This window comes from Hetaerina americana, unplaced genomic scaffold, assembly GCF_022747635.1.
Source record: "Hetaerina americana unplaced genomic scaffold, ioHetAmer1.1.p SCAF_3, whole genome shotgun sequence".
Taxonomy (NCBI): Eukaryota; Metazoa; Arthropoda; class Insecta; order Odonata; family Calopterygidae; genus Hetaerina; species Hetaerina americana.
This window is the reverse complement of record NW_027286874.1, coordinates 103579070-103602969: the sequence shown is the minus strand read 5'-3', so window position 1 is coordinate 103602969 and position 23900 is coordinate 103579070. Positions and strand designations below refer to the sequence as shown.

The 23900-nt window shown below is 37.9% G+C and overlaps 1 protein-coding gene across 1 annotated transcript; it reads left to right on the top strand.

The window, feature by feature from the left end:
- The first annotated feature begins 79 nt into the window (after positions 1–79).
- Atg7 (Autophagy-related 7) lies at positions 80–23336 on the top strand. Its single transcript, XM_071587945.1, has 13 exons — positions 80–452; positions 556–751; positions 821–934; positions 1015–1247; positions 2454–2666; positions 5386–5530; positions 8984–9142; positions 10629–10817; positions 11100–11279; positions 12404–12519; positions 15837–15996; positions 20258–20377; positions 21986–23336. The coding sequence occupies exons 1-13, from the start codon at positions 247–249 to the stop codon at positions 22025–22027; spliced, it is 2073 nt and encodes a 690-aa protein (XP_071444046.1). The 5' UTR covers positions 80–246; the 3' UTR covers positions 22028–23336.
- Positions 23337–23900: the final 564 nt, after the last annotated feature.

Genomic DNA, 23900 nt, shown 5'->3' with positions numbered 1-23900 from the left:
AACAAAACAGCAACGTAAATCTATGGCAATTGTATCTGCTGGAGGCTCTAGCGGGACCGTTCAGAAACCAGGTAGTCCAAATATGCACCTTCACATTCGTGCTTCGGAACGTGTGTTATGACAATGGAATCAGGGTTAACTTATAAGAAATTGTTTGGCGTATAAGGTAGTAATTTATCATTCCGGTGGAGAAACAAGTTTACTTCCTTTTTTATTCATGGAACTTAGCCTAACGTAAACATTACAATGGAGGTAAAGGAAGACGAAAACATTCTACGTTACGCCCCATTTTCATCGGTTGTTGCTCCTGGATTTTGGCATAACCTGTCACAGTTAAAACTAGATGTAGATCGATTAAGTGAGTACCCGAGAAAAATTTGGGGTTATTATTCTGCATCCGACCCTCCAGGATTTAATATGTCTCTATTGGTAGACTACAGCGCATTTAACAGGTAAATAAAAAGCCTTTCAAAGGTTGTTTTAGGTTTTACTTCGCCCGTTTTCTTGTGCATGAATGTTCTAAATTTTCTAAATACTGTCATGATCTAATTTAAGTGATTTCACCGTCGAGTCGACGTCGTTACCTTCGAATGGCATATTATTAAATACAAACACATTGGAGTCTTTCAAAGAATGCAATAAAACAGAACTAATTAAGAATTATGGAATGGAACTCTGGGAACAGGCAATTAATGGAGAAGCATTTCAGAACCCATCTTTGCTCTCAAAATTCATTTTATTAACATATGCGGTAAGTAAGTTTTGCAATGTTTAGAAGTAAGTATGTTCAATCCAGAAGTAATATTTTTCTCTTTTACAGGACTTAAAAAAATATCAGTTTGTGTACTGGTTTGCATTTATCGCCCCAAAATTGTCGGATGCCCTTGTCGTGAAGCCTGCATCTAAAATTGACAAGATTCTTTCACCTGAAGAGGCTAGTAATTTGAGCATTATATGATGATAACATCAATCGATTTTATAACTTTTAAATCTTTTTCCTTACTTAATATTTAGGTTGACATCTTGGGAAAAGTTTACAGTGAAATGACCGATTCAACTATGCAAAGTTACTTTGTTGTAACTGTGGATCAAATGGGTAATATGTCAGCTCTTCCACTGGAAACCTTTGATGCCGCATACAAAGATAAAAACAAAAGGACGTTCTTGTGCTTTTCTGATCCAAGTAACCTCACTGAAAATCCTGGTTGGCCACTACGGACTTTGCTGGGTTTAATTCCATTCAAGTGGTACGGCATTTATGTTATTCTCTGCATTTGTCATTGAATGCCTCTACCAACCTGGTGTCTGTATTTCTAACAGAATAATTAAGCGATGTATTAATGGAAATAGCATATAGATTGAAGCCAGATTATCCATATTTTGTCGGTGTTAACAAAATATGCCACATTTTTTCAAAACACGTACTTTCATATTGCGCACTAATGTGTGAAGAAATTCCAGAAATTATCTGGTTCATCCTAAGGGCAATTTACTATCAGATTGCTGAGGTATCGAAATGAAAATTTCTAAAGCCCCGACATGGATGCTGCATTGTTATGCAATCATTCAAAATAAAATACTTTGTTTATTCTATACATCATTTATTACACAATTTCCAGTAGTTTTCTGATGAATTTCTTATATTGATTCTAGCGGTCAAAGGGATGCCTTTTAATTAGTGGTAACTAATGTCATGCAGAGGGATTATTATGATTGATTATATACCATGTGTACATATATACACAAACACAACACACGTTTGTGTGTGTGTATATATGTTTATGTGGCAGTGGGTCACAGTGGTCCAGGGGTAGAGCATTGGACTACTGACTGGAGGGGCAGGGTTCAATTCCCGACCATGTCTCTGGGCACCCTCAGCTCCACTCAAGGCGTGTGATTTTTCCAGTACCAGGTCTTCCTGGGTACAGGACTGGGCACTGGCCCCCTTACCTCCTATGAATTTCCCACACTTCCGCGCTTAGTACTAGGTTAACTCCACCATTACCTACCAAATCGACCTTCAGGTTGATGACTGTGTTTATGTTTTATATATATAACTATTTACGTACGTTCTAAGCTAAACAAACTCTTATTCTTCAATGTATGCCCAGTATTCTTTTGGGATTTATTAAATATCATGTTCATTTCTTTCTGATGGAAACTTTAGTTACCAGATTAAACTTATTGCCCCTTGTTATTGATTATGTCTTTAACTTCCACTTACACTACCATCATCATGTTCCTCCCCCAGAGTCTGACCCCCACTACATGATCATCCCTAATGTGCATCATTTTCTCCAACCCTCAGCGCACTAATTGTGTGCCCACACATTTAATGTTTAAGGATATTTTATATTTTCCCCACAATACAGGATTCTCTTTTGTGGCTGTATCATTTTTCATAGTTATCTTTCTAGTCAGCTGATTATTCCTATAAATGGATTTTATTCAAGGAAACATTTGGCAGGATCAACACTGGAGGTGATTGGCATTCGACGTAAATTTAACGCTGGCTGGGGTGTTGGAGAAAGCGTCCTTTTCACACTGAAACTACCTGAAGACTCTCCTGCTCCTGAAAACATTGATTGGGTTGGCTGGGAAAGAAATGCCAGGGGCAATTTTGGTCCCCGAATGGCAGACCTTGGAGCTTCAATGGATCCCCTGAGGTATGGTCATGCACAGGACCTGATCAGTCGCATTTGACAGGAATTAACTTTTGAGTAAATATTATTCTGTCGTGATTTTGGTATGGCTAACTATCATCTTTGCATCAGGGAAAGTTTGGAATTTGGGTGATGTTTTCAGTATGTAGTATCCAGAAAGGTAGTCCTATATCTTAAATATTTCTTGGTTCTCTTATTTTTTATACTGGCTGATACAGTGAGACATGCCTTTTGTCTCATTGAAGATGGTGGGGTTGGTTCTTCTGTTTAGCTCTGATTCTGCCCAACCACATTTCCACATTTATGTCTCATTGCTTTTCAGATTTGAGAGTTCATGAATATTTTATATAAAAACCATCAATTCAGCCATCAACTCAGTCAAGGCTTTGGAAGAGTTGGAAATTTGGCAATCCCCTCAGTCCGACTGATTTGAGGTGGTCAATGAAACAATGTACCCCTCCCATTCCCCCCTCCTAAAATTCCCGAAAGACTCCAATATCTTTCCGGACCAACCCCACCCCCACCAAGGCAGTGATAACCATTTACCATCCCTTAATGAAGGTCAAACTGTTGCAGACAAACACTCCCCTAATTTAATGTAGAATACAAGTGGTTTTTTTCCACTTTTCTTTCTAAGAACGGTGGAGGGATACATTGTGTTCTTCATTTAATGAGCATAAACTTCCAAAAATTTGAGCCAGAAACCATCGAATACATATCCTCCCCTTCCCTTAGTGCACTTATAGGTTGCTGCACCAATACTCCCTTACCCCCTCTCCCTTACTCCCCATACCTTCCTCCCCTCTTGGAGCCAGGCAATATAAGTTGAAAAATTTTTCATGTATGCCACCTGATGATGATGCGCAGCATCAAAATCATGGTCTTGTGAAGTATTAAATCTTAATATGGAAGTGCAAAGTTTCTTTTTCTACCGTCTTAATGTCGGTGTGATAGGTGAGGGTAGAGTTCCCCTTGTACTAAGCACAATGGCCTGTGAAATTCGTGCATTAGGGTAGGGGGGAGCAGTTCCTTTCCCGGTGCCATCTATGGTTTCCCAGGAAGATCTAGTACCCAAAAAACCACAAAGGTCTGATGTAGCTGAGAGTGCCAATGGTGCCAGAACATCCTCCTAATCAACCACACAATTTCATTTATTCTCTCTCAACTGAGAGCAAGTGTGGCACCCATCTTATCAAGATGTTTTTCACACCCAATTTTTTGTGCAAAATTGAAAACACTGTACCTTGTGATATGCCTGTGGCCTCAACCATTTGGGAACTTTGATTGGTGGATCACTCAAAGCCAAATCGTGGATTTTGCCTATAATTTTGGAGGAAGTTGCTTCCACTGGACTGCCCAAATGATGTTCATCATTTGTGGATGCACAGCCACATTTAAACTCAATTACCCTAATTATAAACAGTTTCAAATACAGGAGCAGATTTGCCATAAACTTGATCCAACTTTACTTTGATCTCCTTTGGTTTTTAACCTTTTAAATAGAACTGTTTAGTCACTGCATAAAACTCATTTTCTCTTTTTTTTAATAAGCAAAAGTTTATTAATCCAATGGACAATGAAAATGAAAGCATGTGATGGATGTAGCTAGAAATTTGACAGCAGTCTAGTGAGGGATGAGGTCAATAAAAGCAAACCTTTTGGCCCACTACTAGAGACATCTCTCGGATTTTCTGAGGAGATTCCAAGAAACTGTGTGAGATGCTGCGAGAGTAACTTTTAACAGAGTAATCTGCTAAATGTGCATTACACTCTAAAATTTTTGAATTCGAAGGAGACATTGAGCCCCATACAATATGATGATTTTTTCAAAAAGGAAATGCATTTGCAAGGTTCCGCAGATATTTCGTATTTGCTCGGCTGGTTTCAGCACAAGGTGTCATCATTGGTGTTCTATTAAAACTGGTTGTGCTAATAAAAAATATCTGTGGTACCTTGCAAGTGCCTTTTTTTTAAATCATGAAGGAGTTCCATCACATTTCACTTGATACCATCAGGCAAAATAGATGCACACTTGAGGACAAGCTGAACTGGTGATGCCTCTTGGAATGGATAATTAAAAGATTCCATGAGTGTAGATAGAGAGGTACATTAGACAATGATTGCAGCAAAAGATGGAGAAGCTTGGAAGATAGCATTTTAAGTTTGAAAAGAAAAGGACTTTGTGTAAAATTTAAGTGAAAGAAAGTTAGGAATTGATAATTAACCTTAATCTATTAGGCAAATCTCTCTGCGTTAATTGCACTCTTTTCTCAATCAATGCAAAGTTAGAGAAAAAGAGTATGGGAGTACTTAAAGAGTTTTTATAGTAATGGTGTGTTTTATGAAACCAAGGCAAGTATAGATGATGGAAATGATGCCATGGATATTGTACCTATATAACCTGAAGCAGAATTTTAACCAGAAAATATCACCTATGTGATACAAGTACACCAGTCGTTTTGACTTAAGGTGTTCATGTTGTTTTTTCTATCCAAGTCTCTCACATGTACAAATCACATACATAATGATCATGGTTTGCATAGCTGGTGCATTGCAGAATAACAGTGAACATGTGTACTGTCTTTGCCCTTAGCCATGATCTTTGAATTCATTTGCACATCTATGTGTGAGTGATCATTCTCAGTGGCATTTTTGGATTCGTAACTTCCATGTGTTTCTAGTTACCTGAGATATCTCATTTTTTTCTTTTTCTATTACTCAGATTAGCGGAAACATCCGTTGATTTAAATCTTAAATTGATGAAATGGAGACTCATGCCAGAGTTGGACTTGGACGTCATCAAGGGTACCCGTGTCCTCCTCCTAGGGGCTGGCACACTTGGATGCTGCATTGCCCGGCTCCTGCTTGTGAGTATCCAAGAATGCATTCCCATTTCTTACACAAAGCTCACATGTCGTGGATTTATTCCATTGCTGCTTGAGTGCTGCAGTCCCCATGTTGTTGATAGTCCATGAGGAGGGGAAGTAGATGCTTTGAGAACAAACACTTCCACCCATCTCCTTCTCACTCCCCTGGCTGTCAAAATAGGGATGGTGTTAACAGAATGCAAATTTTGCTGTCTAATTTTTGTCATGTCATGTTATTTTTCTATGACAGTAAAGTAATAATAATAATAATAAGTTTATTTGTCCAGAGACTGCATGATACAAAAAATTGTACACATAGTATAGGACACGTCAAGGCTTTAAATATGACTAGGCACGTCAAGACACGTTAAGGCATTAAAAAGACATATTATATTAAATATAACAAGGCACGTCAAGACACATCAAGGCATTAGATATCACATATGATAGTTAAATATAATTATAGGTAATTCACCTACTTTATTTGACATACAATTTATGCAAACGTTGTGATACATATTGTATTAATACAATAATAATCAATGTAATACATATATCTATTATAAGTTTCATGTTCCATGAAATTCCTAATAGAATAGAACAAATTCCTTTGAAAAAAAGCTCTCAATTTCCTTTTAAATAGACAAATGTTTGTGCTGGAATTCAGGTCCCCATTTAGCTTATTAAACATAAGGAGACCCATAGATTTAGGGCCTAGTGCGGTGGTTCTAGTTCTTATGTAAGTTCGGTGCAGATCATTTTTAGACCTGGTCCCATAGTGGTGAATACCACAATTTGTGTCATACATTGAAAGGTTTACAAAGGTGTACACTAGTAATACATAGAAATACGAGGGTCATCCGGAAAGTAGTACCCGTTCGTGAAATAAAGACACAAAAGTAAATATTAACAAACATAAAAAATTTTATTTGAAAGAGGATACTTTAAACTACTTCTCAACATAATCTCCAAGCAAATTAAGGCATTTGTCATAACGTGTGACAAGTTTCTGTATTCCTGCTGCATAGTCCTTCGCCGCCAGCTCATTGAGATACGCGAGGGACCCATCTTGCACAAATTTTTGCATAATGCAGATGATGTTTAACAATTTCATGAACAATTGTTCAAGAAACATTGGGAAAATGCTCACAGATGTCATCAATTGTGACGCGCCGATCGTTCCTCACGAATTCGTCAACTGAGCTCACCAGTTGGTCTGTAATGACAGACGGTCTCCCCGAACGCTCATCGTCGTGTGTGTTCCCCCTCCCCATGTTGAAGTTGCGACACCACCGCCGAACAGACGACTCGTCCATTACATTGTCTCCATACACCTCCTTTAATTGGCGATGAATATCACATGGGCGAACGTTTCTTGCATTGAGGAATTTAATCACTGCCCTCACTTCACAACTGGCGGCGTTCTCAATTTTTTTAAACATTGTAAACAATCACAGAAACAACACAGGCAATGCTAGCGTCACGCAACTTGGCTCATAGAAGGCAGACAAGCCACTGAAGCTATCTGACCTCGTCCAGCGGCTACTCGCGTCGTCAGCACTTCATGCGGCACGAACGGGTACTACTTTCCGGATGACCCTCGTAAATACATGGCAAAGGTAAAATGTTCAATTTATGGAATAATGGACGACAAGGAGCATTTTGCTATGCTTTGACAATTAGGTGTACAGCTCGCTTTTGAATTTTAAATATTGTGTCTGCAAGCGGAGAAGAACCCCAGAAAAGGATACTATATACTATACAAGAGTAGATATTTGCATAATATATTGACTTGAGGACATCCATTGTTACGGTAAGCCTGATGCTTCTAATAAGGAAGCAAATGGTATTCAGTTTTTTGCCCAGGTGACATATATGCTCCCACCAGGACAACCGCCCGTCTAGATCTATTCCTAGGAATTTTGCATGGGGTGCTTGGGGAATTAGTTTTCCACTTGATTCAATTGCAAAAGTGGCCATGTTTTTGTTTTTATTTGCAAAGTAAAGTAGTTGGGACTTTTCCACATTTAAATTCAGCTGATTCCTGCTACACCATGAGTTCAGATGTTGAATGGTTTGTTTAGCATTGTTTGTTAAACTTTGGACTGTAGAGGCAGTGAGTATGATACTGGTATCGTCTGCAAATAAGAGAGGATAATCCCTTTCATTGGTTCTTATATTCTCAGGTAAGTCATTAATGTAGAGGAGAAACAGGATAGGACCCAGAACTGAACCCTGTGGGACACCTTGGCATACAACTTTACCGGGAGAGATGAATTTTTTTCCATCATAGAGCAAAACCATGTGCTGCTGACGGCCCTGAAGATATGAGACTAACCATTCATGTGCATTGCCCCTAATGCCATATTTATGCATTTTTTGTAATAGTAAATTGTGATTTACTGAGCCAAATGCGTCAGAAAACTCAAAGAACATTCCTACAGATTCTAACTTGCAATCAAGAGCTGTTAATATATTATCTATTGCCTGATAAGTAGCAGATTTAGTGGACCTATTCTGCCGAAAACCATGCTGAAATTTTGACAGAATCTTCTCAGATTCAACATATGGGATGAGGCGATTGGGAAACACTTCCTCATATATTTTGCTAAACTGATTTAGGAGAGATATATAAAGTATTGTAAGTAATCAATAAAAATTTCATGGATTACTTAGTATTGCTACTAGATAATACATGGATAATGGCTAACTCTACACATACAGTGCAGTAGTACATGCAAAAAATTTTCCCAGATATAATTTTTGTCTTTTAATTATTACAATTTCTTACGGCAGCTCTTAGGAAAGTCATATTGCGGGATAATATCATTTCTCATATTTTTTTGCTTCCTAGAAAGTCAACTGGCTAAATTTTCAAGTTGTTTTTAGTAGCATGCCCACCACTTAATAATTATTTAAATAAATGCATGTACTTTAATGCATTTCATACTCTTGTTGGTATTAAATATTGGGCCAAATGTTTTAGACATTAAATTTTTTATAAATGTAATAGAAGAAAATTTTAAATTGGTACACCAAAAGAGATATATACTGAACAATTTATAGTTATTAGAAATTTTAATATGCATTAAAAATGCATAAATAAAAATTAAAAGTTATGCATAGCCTCTCTTGGTTGCTGGTGAGCGTTCTCTTAGTAGACTTCACTTGATTCACCAATATATTTGATTTTAAATAATTCCAAGAATGCCATCGAGCATCTTTTAAGCCATAACTGGTCTTCTATGAGAATCAGTTTCCTTGTCTATGCCAAGAAGGATTGAAAACTTTCCACCTTTATTCTAAAAGTCCTTTCTCAATCAGTGCTATTTATTTTATCAAAGTGCCCTCAGTACATCATGAGGAAATAATTTGTAATGAAACTTGAGTGCCTTTCAAAGAAACCTCGGGCATGATTTTGCCAGTGATGCTGATTCTCCTCTCTCTCTCCAGGGCTGGGGTGTGAGGAATATCACTTTAGTGGACAATGGACGTGTCTCTTACTCCAACCCGGTTCGCCAAATGCTTTTCACTTTTGAGGACTGCAAGAACGGCGGGAGACCCAAGGCGGAGGCGGCGGCAGGAGCACTGAGCGCCATCTTCCCAGGAGTGGTGCGTTGGTCTGAGGCGTACTTTCAGATCCCAGGGAGAAACAAAAACATTAACATCACGTTATTGGAACGATAACTTACACACTCGATCCCTTTACTAAAGTGGTTGCTAAATCAAATTGATTGGGGAGAAATAATGCATGCAGGATTACTGGATTGCATCACTATAGGTAGAATGAGTCCGATGCTTTCTGACAATGAGATGGGAACTTTTGTCGGATTACTTAGTGGTCTGCAGGACAAAAATTTGGACCTCATAAAGAGCTTTGCTTTTTGCAGAGTACTGGAACCATGCCAACCCTTTGAGCTACCTATGAATCCGAGGTGCATTTTGAGGTTGGCTCACAGCGTTTTCAAATAAATTGTTTGGAATTGAAATGATTGGCATTCTGCTTAACGTTGATTCATTTGTGCATCTCCCCTTCAATTGATGGGCAATGTCAAGAGAGAGATAGAGAGCATGGTGATGTTAGTGAGTGGTTAAATTTGATGTTTAGACCCCTTGGTGGTGTGGTAGAGGAGGAGGAAGGATACTGTCTCAGCTCACTCAATAGCTCTCAGAAGTCAGTGAAAGTTTAGAACCCAAAGCAGCACGCCAGAGAATTTCTATGCCGGCAAATGATACTCATCTTCCCATGCCTAAAACTGTTAGCATATCATTAAAATTCAGTGAAATCTGATGGAACCTCATGGTAGTGATAACTCATGATCCCTACCGAATCAGTTGCACATTCGAGTTAGTGTTATTAAGGATGGTGATTTAATAACTAAATATAAGCTAATTCTTATGGATATTCAGTATAATAGCCATCATAATAGATATGTTACAGTTAGGTAAGGATGTCAACCAAGAAACTATTAATGATAATTTATCATACATTTTTATGGCTGTGCAGGATATCCATGCATTTTTATGTTTAAAAAAAGTGTGCATTTTTGGCAATCCATAGTGGTGACTTCATTTGTTTTATATCAGGAACATGGTATGTTTTAGATAGAGATTACAGGACATATATTGGAATGGGTTAAGAATGTAACATAATAATGCAGAGGCTTTGAAAATTTTAATTTTACATTAATAGTTTACTTGTAAATACTCATTTTAAAATTTCGTACAGGATTATCTATATTGTTCATTCATATTCATAGACATATTTCCCAAAGTCAAAACTAACTACAATCTAGATTTTCTAATGCAACATAAATAGACATGGAACGCTTTTATTAACCCAGGTATGTATATATACTGCGGAAATATTGAGCTTGCACAAGCAAATTAAAATGTCCATTACACTTTGAACACACATGGTATTTTTCATCGCTTCCACCCAATTATCGCTGATACGTATCTGATTAATAAATGTAGTTTTTCAAAACATGAAAGTGTATATGGTGCATTAATATGTGAAAGTGTGTACTGTGAATTCCATTTCTATTTCAGTTCTTTTTTCTTTCAATGGATGAGTCTTTACATCTCTTCTCTCCAGGTATCCAAAGGTGTGCAGCTGAGCATTCCGATGCCAGGGCACGGCATGGGCCGTGGATGCAAGGAGGAGGTCCTTAAGTCGGTGGAGCAGCTGGAGGCTCTCATCAAGGATGCAGACATTATTTTCCTTGTGACTGACACTCGGGAGAGCCGTTGGTTGCCCACGCTGCTGGCAGTCATCCATGGCAAGGTAAGTATCTGTCAGCATTGCAAAGTGCATCACTGATATGAGTACATTGCTGATGGCTCCTAAAAATCATGTGGATAGAAATTGCTTTGTCATGTAGATTGCAAAGGATAATGACCTCAAATGCTTTCCTCTGGTTTCCCTCCACATGTCATTATTTCTGTAAGTTTTAGTGCAAATCATTATTGGGTTTGAATCACTCTGATTAGTATTTTAACTTAAAACTAGAACATTTCCCTCGAGTGCTGCTTATTTTCATGCCATTAATGTTTTTGTCCCATGCAGCTCACCATCAATGCTGCTCTGGGTTTTGACACCTTCCTTGTCATGCGCCATGGACTTCGACCACCCTTTGGATCTTTGGGTGATGGTGAAAAGGAACCAGCCATGGATTTCACTTCAAAGCAAATCAGTGGAGATCAGTTGGGCTGTTATTTCTGCAATGATATTGTTGCTCCAGGAAATGTAAGCAAGCTATTGCTAATTGGCACCTGGTCTTCCATAGCTGCAAGTATATGGGCTTCTCTTTCAATTTGTGACAAATAAGTATATCAGAGAAGAATTGATCTTGTTGGCTTTGCAGATAGTTTCCATAAATAATCTGCAAATTCTCAATTGATGTCAAAATGAATAGTTCTCTGAATTAGAAATTGTCCATAAATCCTGATGATTCAGGGTCAGTTTTTTTCTTTCAAATGTTATCCCATCTCTTTCACTTTTTAGCGTCTCCAATCAACCCATACTCTCTGTTAACTTGGATGCTGACCTAGATGTCACATTAATATCATCTCTACCAAAGCAGTGGCCATTCTAGGAATAATATATTAACTCACTGAAACTACAGAACGACTTGGTCTGACATTATATCAGTGTTCTGGTGTTGTGTCCACCCCATCCTAGAATACTGTTTGGGCATCTGACTGACCACCTGCCCCAAATTGCTCAAGTTAAAGTCAAGAATTTTACTGTGTAAAAATCATTTTTTTCTCGATCAATATTCAAACCTGGATCCCTCAAATCAGTAGAGTACTTTAACCTATTGCTGCTGAGACACCCTCATACACTGAATTTCTGAGGAGTTTAAAAGAAGTAAAATGTTATAAAGAATTACCATGTATACAATGTCATCTAGTAATTGTAGTCATGTGTGTTGTGTCACAGTCCGTGAATTGAAAGCCAAAACAGCCACGCAAAGGTGTTTTCCTTTAGCAGATTCAAAGAATTGCATGAGATGCCATTACAGTTACTTTGACAGAGTCATCTGCTGAAGTGAGCTGAAATGCAGGAATTTCATATCCATTGATTTTGCTTTGTTTTATTTCATTTTGAAATTGCTCATTTGCTCAATTATAATCCACTATGTTGTTTCCTTCCTCTAAATTTTCTCCTGTGAAGATGTTTTGATGTCCCTTGGGGTTATGGCAATGTATGCCTAATGCATTTTGTATTCAATTTCATCTCAAATGGTTAGATAGGACATAAGTGCATCTTATATTCTTCCATTTAAAATAACAAGATGAAATAAATAAATGTTTTCTTGCCCATGAGGGTAAGGCTGGCACTAAATGCATTTTTGTCTCTTTGAGTAGTCGACCAAGGACCGCACCCTGGACCAGCAGTGCACCGTGACTCGCCCTGGTGTGTCCCTGCTTGCAAGTGCCCTCGCTGTCGAACTTGCCATGTCCATCCTTCAGCACCCCCTCCAGTGAGTACCCCACAATGCTTTTTCTCAAGCCATTAAACTCAGAGAGTCCTGGGTGATTATGAGCATGTTTATTACACACTGATGCCTGGTTATATTTTCCAGTCACCAATTGAGTAAGTATGTTTATTATTAACAGAAGTATCTATTCAGGTGCCTATTGAAACTTAAATTCAACATGAATATGTATTCCAAACTTGATTTAATTGTAAATTTAAATTTCAAATGGAATATTTTGGTAGAATATTGTTCTGTGCAGATTTTCCATCAATCACTCCAAAAAAACTATATTTTCTCATTACAACTGATTATTGATTTTTTTCTCTTTGATGATTTATAAACTTCAGTAAAGAAGCTTGCTTAGTCCTTAGCTAATAATTCATAATGAGATAATAGTTTGCAAGGGAGATTTTTCATATGCATGTGAAAAAATTGGTGTAATGGGTATCAAACCCAGTAATGGGTGAATAAATAAACTGTTCTCCGTAAATTTTGAATGTTTTCTATGAATCCTAATTTTTCAATATCTAAATGTTTATAGCCCTTTTCTGTGGGTAAATAAAATATTGTACCTCTTTTGTGCATTTAAAGTAGGCATAGAGAATTTTCATAACATAAACTGCATTTATTCTGGCCAGGATTTCTAAGATATTTAATTTATTGTTATAATCCATCCTACACTTGTTATTCAAGTTGACCCATCAATAAATATATCATAATTATTCTCTGTTTTTCTTGTTTTAATATCTCTGTGACTATAAGTTTTAGATGGGCTATCTCTATCTGCAGCTTATTTTCCATTATTCAGTCATTTTGATGTGACAACTAGTAAACTAAAGACATCATATTTATAATAATTGTTTTATGTAGTTGAACATAGATGCTGCCCTTTAGTAGTAGGTATTTTTTTATTTTCTGGGTAGGTATTCTATTTTATTATTATTACTATCTACATTTGTCTAAATCCACCTCCCTGCCTTGGCTGGTTGCCTTCATAAATCCAGGGACTCTGGAGGGGAGTGGATCTGGAGTGGCTACCACGTTTGCCATTATCAAAGAGGTGGATAGGCAACGACTTTGACAGGCCACCACCACGCTCTGTTCATGTACTGATTCACAGTGATCAGCATATTTTTATTCCATGTGCAACAGTGTGTCCTCAATGTACAAGCTATGCGCTTTTCCTTGGGCTTATACGAACACCCAGATGCCATGTATTCCACCACACTCTGGATGCCTGTTGTCTGTTCCATGTGTTCTTACTCTCAAGCATTTTGAGCCTGCTCACTGCTTTATTCTCCGAGGAGATGTTATTACGGGAAGATGCCAGGGTTTTGGTTACAGCATTTTCAATACACTCGACCTCTCAGGGGTCAGAAGTCTCTGTGAAGGCATCTTTTAATAAATCTATTTATCTGGGAAAGCTGTTTTTCCGCTGGGAAAATGTTAAGATCTTGTCTTTCTCTGTCTGCATTGCCTCGCCGTAAGCTATTGTGTTTGACAAACCAAAGCATTGTGGGATGTCCGACCTCCCTGCCCTCCCCCCAGCAGTCGATTGCAAAACTAGCTCTTTGCTCTCCAAGTTGACCCTTCTCTTTTCCTCACTTCCCCTTTCTATCCTCCCATCCTAGGCCAGTTGGCTGGTTGAATTTTTGTACACCATCAAGGGTCCATTGCAATATTATGGAAAACAAACCACAAATATTATTTGCCATTTGTCATTGGTTTAGGTGATAGCAGTGAAGAAATGAAAAGTTTAATTCATGTTAAAAGAGATACCTATTTTCTTATACTGCTTATTATTATCACTGCTTCTCATTTTACCTATATAAAGATACAATGTTTCTCCTACTACTCTATCCAATAAATACGCAAACTGAGGTCATAAAAACTTTATTTTGCAAAATTTAGTCTGCATCGATTTAGTCCCCTGTTCAAAGTACTCTCCATTCGTTGCTATGCACTTATTCCATCTTCTTTTCATACTCTGTTTAAAGCACCCTTGGAAGTCCTCCCCGGCAGTTAGGCTTTCTGGTTTTCTTGTCGTTTCTTGCTTTATTGTGTCCACATCTTCCCAGTGATGTCCTCCCATCACTTTGTTGCATTTTGGGAATAGAAAAAAGTTGCAGGAGGGGAGATCTGGCGAATAAGGATGATGATCAAGGATGGTGATTGAATTTTTTGCCAGAAACTGGCGAACAATCAATGCTGAATGTGCAGGTGCGGTTAAAATAGTAGGCACTGTTGATTTTCCTAAATTCAGTTGATCAGCTATCATTTGAACAGTTTTCTGATGATCGCTAAGGGCAAGGGACCGCACGCGATCAATGTTGTCATCAACACAGGTGGTTGAAGGTTGTTCCTGTCTTGCATCATCCGTAGCAGCTTGTCAGCCATCTTTAAAATGCCTAATCCACTTGAAAATGGATGTCTTCTTCAGAGCATTATCACCGTAAACAGCCGTCAACATTTCAGTGATTTCTTGAAAACTTTTACCGCACTTCGCCTAAAAACTTGATGTTGATTCGTTGCTTTGTGAATTCGTCACTACACACAGACACTAGCATAACTGGCACCATACATACAGTTCAACGATCCGACGAGCACATACAGCTCATCGGGTCTCAGGCAACTAGCACTGCTAGTGGGTGGGGCTATAGTCCGCGTCATTGCCTCGCCAGATTTCACCAGTTTGTGCATTTAATTGCACAGACCACATATTCTAAGTTCCCTTTGTATGCTCAGAATGCTACGGCATTAAACCTTTAACCATTGGTTTTTCAAAATACATTTGAGAGTTTTAGGGGTAGTTATCCCCTAATGGTTATTGAATAATATAGCCCTTTTTAATATAATAATATGAAAATATAAAATATAAATAACTATGTTAAATACAATATGTATATTTTATTTTATTTTTTAAATATATTTAATTTTAATATAATTAATAATGATAATTTTAATTTAATATTAATTGATAAGTATTAAAAATGATGTATTATAAATAAAAAATATTAAAAATAATACAGGGTTAGCTTCCATTCAGGCTGAGTGTCTGTCAAAGTTGACCTTTCGAATGTATTTTTGTCAGCTGGTAAAGATGATAATTAGCATTGAACCAATGGATCATGTTTCATTTTGCACCATTTTGGAATTGATGTGTGTCCCTTCCCTCCATTCTGAAGGGATTCCACCTCGTGAAGCCTGAGGGATGATCCCCTTCCCCTGATTACTTATTGTGCAGAGTACTACTTGGACATTTGTTCACTGAACCAGATGGATGCTCTAATGCTGTATTTTTTCATTTGTTTGGCACAAAGTGGTAAGGCAGCGGCCTGTTGTGTGGGGGGTGGTGGAGAGGAGGTCCTGCCGAGTCCCCTTGGAGCTGTGCCGCACTCCATAAGAGGCTTCCTTTCCCAGTTCCAACAAGTCCTGCCTGCCACTATGCGCTTCAACCAATGTGTGGCCTGCTCCCCTAAAGTAAGGAAACCTTTTGTTATCGATTATCACATTGGTAAAACTCTGTAATAAGTCACGCGCTTAGTCTCTTGTAGGGTTTCTCCTTGGTTCTGGTTTCAAAACTACTTGCCTTCATGTTAGGCTGCGTAGTTTTGGCTTCCCATCACCTCAATCTCTGCCCCTTGAGGTCATTCTTGCATAGGGTGTTATTATTTATTTATTTGTTGGGAAATTCTGATGGTGTCGTAATAAAACATTCACTACTGAAGCAACTTAACAACTTTTTCTGATTTATAAAAGTTACAGAGATATTCAAGGCCAAATTCAGGGGATAGGGATAATAGGGAATACGCTAACTCCCTATCACATAGAACTTGTTTGGGTCAGTTCCAAAGAGTTTCTGTCATATCACTGAATGCCACCAGAGGATTTTGAGCAAAAATGCAGGAGACATAAGAAACATGGCTGAGGCTGTGATGTATTCAATGTGGGAAGACAAGCCTTGTAATCGGGTAAAATTACTCCTTAGAATTCACCACAAGCTCAACTGCAGCAAGACCCAATGTTAAATGGGTATGAGAGGGCTGGGAAACTTCTGAGTCCTCCAGACTAGGTCAACAATGGGACAGGAGGACAGGCCTTCCATCACATTTTGTCATCATTTTAGTGTGTGTGTGAAGGTTTCACCTTCATGAGTGCTGTCCCAAGTGGGAGTGAGTTGTTGGCTAAGTGCATGAAGAGAAATGGAGTGTAAAAATGCAAGGAAATTCTTCACCTTCATTAGTATCAAATGATTTAATCAATTCTGGATTTCAATAGCCAGGGAGATTGTCTTAATGATGCATGGCTGTTGATTCCACTCTGATGAGTAACTGTATTAATAAAAATGAGATTGTGCCGGATGCTCACATATTGGAGAGAGTAAACTGTTTGATTCCCTTATCTTTTTTCTTTATGTGTAGAATAAAGTCAAAATTATGTATTGGCTCACACATTTCTGTTAAGAATCCCAAAGAACATTACAGCCATTTGCATCAGAAGGTCGAGGTGAAGAAGACATTGAAAGAAATCATTCAATTAGATGAATATTATATTCTACGTTTATGGGAACTATGTTGATGGTGGGAGCATATACTTCATGCAACATATATAATGGAGTCTCCTTGCCATTTGAAGAAATAGGAAGCCCAAATGAGTGAAGAAGGGACAAGACAATGTCCTTCTCCAGATACCTCTGCTTCCTCCTAATAAGGAGGAGGCATAAGAAGTAAGAAGAGGCATACGTACAGAGCTCAAATTGAGGCCAAGAAACCAAGAGAGACATTACAGTGGAACCTCACTTAATGATCACCTTGCCTGGTGAGTAATTCACATAATGAGCAAAAATATTGGTCCCGAAAGAGACTTTCTAGCGAGTGACTTTTCATATAACGAGTGATGAGGAGAAGGGAATACCCAGATTCATTGCGCACCTGCTATTGCAGTTTGTCTCCAGCACTCGTTCCACTAGCATCCTAGCACCGCTAGTGATCACACATTTTTCCGAACTTGTGGCAAAACATATAGTTAGTGATTTTTTTGTCCGAAGTTTAATAATAATTTGTTCTCAGTTTCAAAATTGACCCCTAAGAAAAATCCATAAGAAGGAAGTCATAATAAATAAAAATGAAAGATAACAGTAGAAATGAAAAGTAAAATCACTGAAAATCAGGTACAATGTGCAGGTGTAGCAGATCTAGTTCGCACATCAACCATGGGTCGACATCAACGATTGACCTTTTTACAAGAACACGGACATGACTAAGAAGATAGATGCTTGAAATAGATCTGTGCAATCTGCAAAAGAGTATCTGCACAATGGTTATATGTTGTGAATGATGATGAAAGATAGCTTCTCATAAACAAAACGCCATTGCAATGCAACACCATTAATGAGAATATAATATTTGAGATGGGGAAAGTGATTTTCGCTGACCTCATTAATAAAATGTTAGGATCATCAACGACCAAACAAGTATTTAAGGGAAGCCGTGCATGGTTCGAGAAGTTAACGAGAAGAACCATCATCCACAGCTGTTTGAGGCATGGTGAAGAAGCAAGCTTTGAGTCAAAGGCAGCAGAGAACTTCATCGGTGACTTCAAAAAGCTTGTAGATTCTGAGGGATGCCTGCCACAACATGGAACATTTGTAATTATGACAAGACGATTCTGTTCGAGGGGAAGATGCCGAAGTGAATCTATATTGTTCACCTATTAGTAGAAGAGAATGCATTGCCCGACCACGAGGCCATGAAAGGCCATCTCACACTGCTGTTTTGAACAAATGAGAAAGGCGGTATGAAAATCAAACCCCTGCTTGTTTACCTTTCAGAAACTCCACAAGCCTTCCAGAAGTGTTAAGTCACAAACAGCAGGCTGAATGCATTGTGGAGGTCACGGGAAATTTTTGCATTGTACCATGCATACGAGGTATCGCCCTAATAAGGCAATGGCGATGCACGCCATAAATTTATTTAACGATCATCCTGAGTGTCATTAGTACCAAATTTTGCAGCGTTGGTGAAAACAAATGTCTCTAGAGAGCTTTCTAATAAAAAGGAATTAGGTACGTATCACAAACAATTGACAATTTATTTCGATTCTTTTCTAATTTTACAAATCAAGTGTGCATTCCCGGTTGCTTCATTCCGTAATGAAAGAAAAGGTGAACATGATCCATGAACCTAAACAATGCATACATAATTTTCTACGAATAAATCTTGTGCATAATTTTTTTTCAGCATGGAATGCATTATCGTATTTTACATCAATTTATATGCAATTGATGCAAAGTGCAATTACAATTGATGCAAAAATGCAAAGAGCTGATTCACTAAACAAGAATTTCACTTTTCGAGAAAGATTGCGGGAGGGATTATGAGGTTCCCCTGTATTATCATTGTTTTTTAAGTTTGTAAAAATCCTTGTCTTAGTTTTGAGGAAACGTCAGGTGTTGCTGTCCTCGTTAAGGCTTGATACTCAGGAAGGAAGTTGTGCTAACGTGGCCATGCCCGCCTCCAATGGATAGGTGACCAGGACTTGGATCATACACATGTATCAGGAGCAGGTTAAGGGATCCCTGAAGGATAGCCATGCATACTATTGTACCAATTATGTACATATGTGCATAATTGGTTATCAGTACCAATGAGGGTCGGTTATGCATGTATGACATTTTATTGAGTATTTAAATAAGATATTTTTGAAATGTTTACATATACGAGGGTCATCCGGAAAGTAGTACCCGTTCGTGCCGCATGAAGTGCTGACGACGCGAGTAGCCGCTGGACGAGGTCAGATAGCTTCAGTGGCTTGTCTGCCTTCTCTGAGCCAAGTTGCGTGACGCTAGCATTGCCTGTGTTGTTTCTGTGATTGTTTACAATGTTTAAAAAAATTGAGAACGCCGCCAGTTGTGAAGTGAGGGCAGTGATTAAATTCCTCAATGCAAGAAACGTTCGTCCATGTGATATTCATCGCCAATTAAAGGAGGTGTATGGAGACAATGTAATGGACGAGTCGTCTGTTCGGCGGTGGTGTCGCAACTTCAACATGGGGAGGGGGAACACACACGACGATGAGCGTTCGGGGAGACCGTCTGTCATTACAGACCAACTGGTGAGCTCAGTTGACGAATTCGTGAGGAACGATCGGCGCGTCACAATTGATGACATCTGTGAGCATTTTCCCAATGTTTCTCGAACAATTGTTCATGACATTGTTAAACACCATCTGCATTATGCAAAAATTTGTGCAAGATGGGTCCCTCGCGTATCTCAATGAGCTGGCGGCGAAGGACTATGCAGCAGGAATACAGAAACTTGTCACACGTTATGACAAATGCCTTAATTTGCTTGGAGATTATGTTGAGAAGTAGTTTAAAGTATCCTCTTTCAAATAAAATTTTTTATGTTTGTTAATATTTACTTTTGTGTCTTTATTTCACGAACGGGTACTACTTTCCGGATGACCCTCGTATATCTTAAATAAGAAATCAGTTTGTCAGCCTCTTGAATCAAAGGAAGACTCATATTTAATATGAAATAGTTGGCCATTTGAAATGGCTCACCTCTCTAACTCTTTCCATTTTTGATCCCAACTTTTTTGTATTCAACGCTAGATTTTCATTTAGATGCTATTCAGCCTTACCCTTGCAAGTATCTAGTCGTTCGAGGCTATGTTATGCATTCTTCCATCTTTTTATCAAACAGATGTTTTGACTCCTCAATTGCTTGTTTCGTTTCAGGTAGTCAAGGAGTATTCTTCAAGGGGGCATGATTTCCTATGCCAGGTGTTTGACGCACCAGGGTATCTGGAGGACCTCACAGGCTTGACTGATTTGCACCAAGCTACTCTCTCTTTGGAGGTAAGAGTGAGGATAACCTGTCTGCACATGCTTCACCCTCAACCTATTTCCATGTATTGTTTAATACTTTTATTTCCACTTTGGTGACAGCAGTTCTATGAAAGAGTTAAAATTTTGGGAAACTCTTGTAGCAGTTAAGATGGCCAGGATATTTTTCGGTCAGTAGTATTACATGTCTTCTTGTAATCAACCAATGAAATGAAACCTGACTGCTCTTTTTCCTTTCCCTTTGCTGTGAGAACTTTCAGTATGTGCATGCCATCATCTGTGCCCTTGTTCCCAGACTTGTTCTAATATTTGAAATTCTTCTGCCTTTCTTTCCATTTACACCGAAATGATTTTTGTCAGACTCGTTGATGTGTTTTTGAGCATTTTATTGTTTTTAAATGTTTATGTTTGTCTACCTTTTTAGTCCTGTACATAGTTTGTACGAAAAGTATCAGGAAAAGTTTTTAAAATATAGATTCATTTAAGATATTGTTACAATGCCTTAAAATCCTTCAAAGTGCATCCCTTGAGCATCGACACACTTTTGCCAGTGGGTTTTCCACGACTCGAAGGCTCCCTGGTTGGCAGATTCTGCAAGGCCCTTAAGGGTATGCATGCAAGCTTATTTGATGGCACTTAGGGTTCCATGATGGTGTCCTTTTAGGGAGGATTTCACGTTTGGGAACAGGAAATAGTCTGCTGGTGACAAGTCGGGACTGCAAGAGGATTGGGGAATAGGCACGATGCCGCTGGAGAAGGTCTTCACGAGTACACACACAACTCTGCTCATGGTCGTCTGTCAAGACCTTCGGGACTAGTTTAGTGCAGATCTTTTGCATCTCCAAATTTTCAGTGATAACAGTGTGCACTGTCATCTTATCAATGCCAATACGATCTGCAGTCATGCATCCACTTAACTGACAGTCTGAATTCACCACTTCACATGCACATTAGGAAACACTTAGTACCGATACTTTTAATACAAAACTTGAATATGAGGGCCATTAGGTTCTTCTGCAAGTCTATAGACATACTTCCTGTTACATGAATATCACATATCTTAATATGTGTTTTTCCCTTCTGTCTATATAGTTGTCAACAATAATTTTTTTCTCATCACAGCTTCTTAAAAGTAAGAACTTTGTACCAAATTGTAACAAATGTAAGTACCTTGCCTGAGAACTTCTTACTGTCTTTTGTTATGTCCTGCAAAATTCTGGTTGGGCATAGAACAATGAGTGGTTCTATGTGGTGAGACATAGAATCATGAGTGATTCTGGTTCAATTGAACCAGAATCACGCATCAGAATGCGTTTGTACTTCTACCTGTGAATGGCTAATGAGTCCTCTGGGCCCTCCATGGAGGAATGCATGACTCAATTTCTTAAATACCCATTGAAGAGAGTTGATACTACCATGCAGTGCAGCATGGCAGCTATCTCAAATCTGGCAAAACCCATCCAGGGGAACCAATAAGTCCCTCAGTGATATTATGTTTGGGAGGATGTGAGCGGAGGTGATGAAATATGCTTGGAATAATGGAAACACTATTATTTAGCCTGTTCCAGTTTTAATGTAGATTCTATGCTTATGTTCTTATTGTTTTATTCTCATCTGCAGGTTCTGGAATTAAGCGATGCAGAATCTGGATCGATGGAGTGAGCTTGCACAGTGGCTGCAAAACGGGTGTGTGAGTGTACACTTTATCAGTTTTGTTTGGGATGTAAGCAGCTTACAATTTTTTTAATTAAAGTGTCTTATATTTGCATTTCTTATGAAAGTGTGCTGTGTATCAAAAGCCATTGCTAGTTCTATGATTCTGCTCAAATGTTGGACCGCTGCTCCAATTTGATTCTACTCCATCATAATGATATCTTACTATAGATACATATTTATCGTTAAAATACTGATATTCATATCGTTAACTGCATTGATATTGTTTTAATTATCTATGCCAATAGAAACATTCCATAGAACGTTTATTGAGATATGTTATGAAATGCTGAAGAAAAAGGTGATGCAGTAGAATCTTGATTTTGTATAACTATATGGGGATCATGTAATGCTCAGTTTTATGAAAAATCAAGGTAATACTTCAACTGTGGTAAATGAGATACTGCTGTCATGTACATGTTCCATCTTAATGAAAATTCTTAGTGCGTAGTGCCACCTTAGGGAGAAAAGTTGTGCATAAATGCAGTGATTACAAATGGGATAATATATGGTGGGCTCTGGTTTGGATGTTCCTCGGTAGCATGTCCATTCCTTTCAGGTCCTGGTCCCAAGCTGCATAAATACTCAGAGGCAATCATTCTTGGCTGCCTCAAATTAGTATGTTTTATGAAAGGCCAAAATAAAAATTTGTCCGTGTGTAAGTAGACAAGCAAAATCAATTAAAAGTGTACATAAAAAGGTTCTTTCTCAAATAAAAAGATCCAATTCACTTCAAATCACCCTTCATTTGGCTAAATAGATGTAAAATCAGTTGTGTTGCTTGGTTGAAAGGGAATAATCACAAACAAACTGATGAGATATTTTATTTTTAATGAAGTCTCCTGAATATGCCTTTATAGAGAATTTTTTTAAATTTCGGTTGGTGTATTGTCGAGAAAGCATCAGTATTCATGTTTTGCATTACTGAAAGAGAGAAAGGTACTGGATTATAGAGAAGCAAGGCCAATTAAAACTGAAGAAGCTTAAACTTCTCAGAGAATGTGACACAAATATACTGGTCAAATGTATTAGACATAGAGTCAGTAGAGTAGTAGCTCTTCCACCAATCTTAGAACATTTAATGTTTCAGTTAGTTATTGTTTATTGTTTTGTTTTTGTTATCAATGCAAATGGGATACCTGTGGGAAGTTCCTTTTTGCAAAGGACTTCCAGCCAATGATGCATGTGCATTTCAAAACGAATTGTGTTCACTGATGTCAATGCTGAAGTTTTGCATTATTTTGAGAAATATTGCAGTATGAAGTACTTCTATTAAATAATCATTTTATTTCCAAATCATTTTTATTTTCAAATAGTTTTTTAATTAGAATCTGTCTTGAATATTAAAAAAAATGAATTAATAGTATGGCATGCATGTTGTGTACTTTTGAACAAACAATTTAATTGGTAAAGTGCAAGTACGACTGCCATGTGACTTAGTTATTTTGCAGAAATTTATTAAAAATGCTATTGCTATGTGTGAAACATTCTGCAGTCATTATTTAGTGTTGACTTATAAAGCATTAATGATATAGGTTTAGACTCAGCATTTACTTGAGACCAGTTATTTATTTTTCATAATACTGATGATATGAAATGTTATGCTTTTTCATTATCATCAATGAGGTGTGGAATGATTGGCAATAAGTTACTGCATCATAAATTACATACTATAACTCCCGCCACCTTTCGATGACATGTAATCAATCCAGTGAGAGCTTTGTGTGGAAGTTAATTATGGAACAATCTTATTTCATCTTCTTAGTATGAACAATATTGGTTTAATTTATTTAATTTTACTCTTTGGATCTGAATCAGTTTG

Bases quoted from the DNA above. Each gene is read 5' to 3' on its own strand.
- Atg7 (XM_071587945.1), top strand. From the start codon at position 247: ATGGAGGTAAAGGAAGACGAAAACATTCTACGTTACGCCCCATTTTCA. The intron at 935-1,014 runs GCTAGTAATTTG...CTTAATATTTAG, and splicing joins AGATTCTTTCACCTGAAGAG to GTTGACATCTTGGGAAAAGT. The intron at 5,531-8,983 runs GTGAGTATCCAA...CTCTCTCTCCAG, and splicing joins GCATTGCCCGGCTCCTGCTT to GGCTGGGGTGTGAGGAATAT.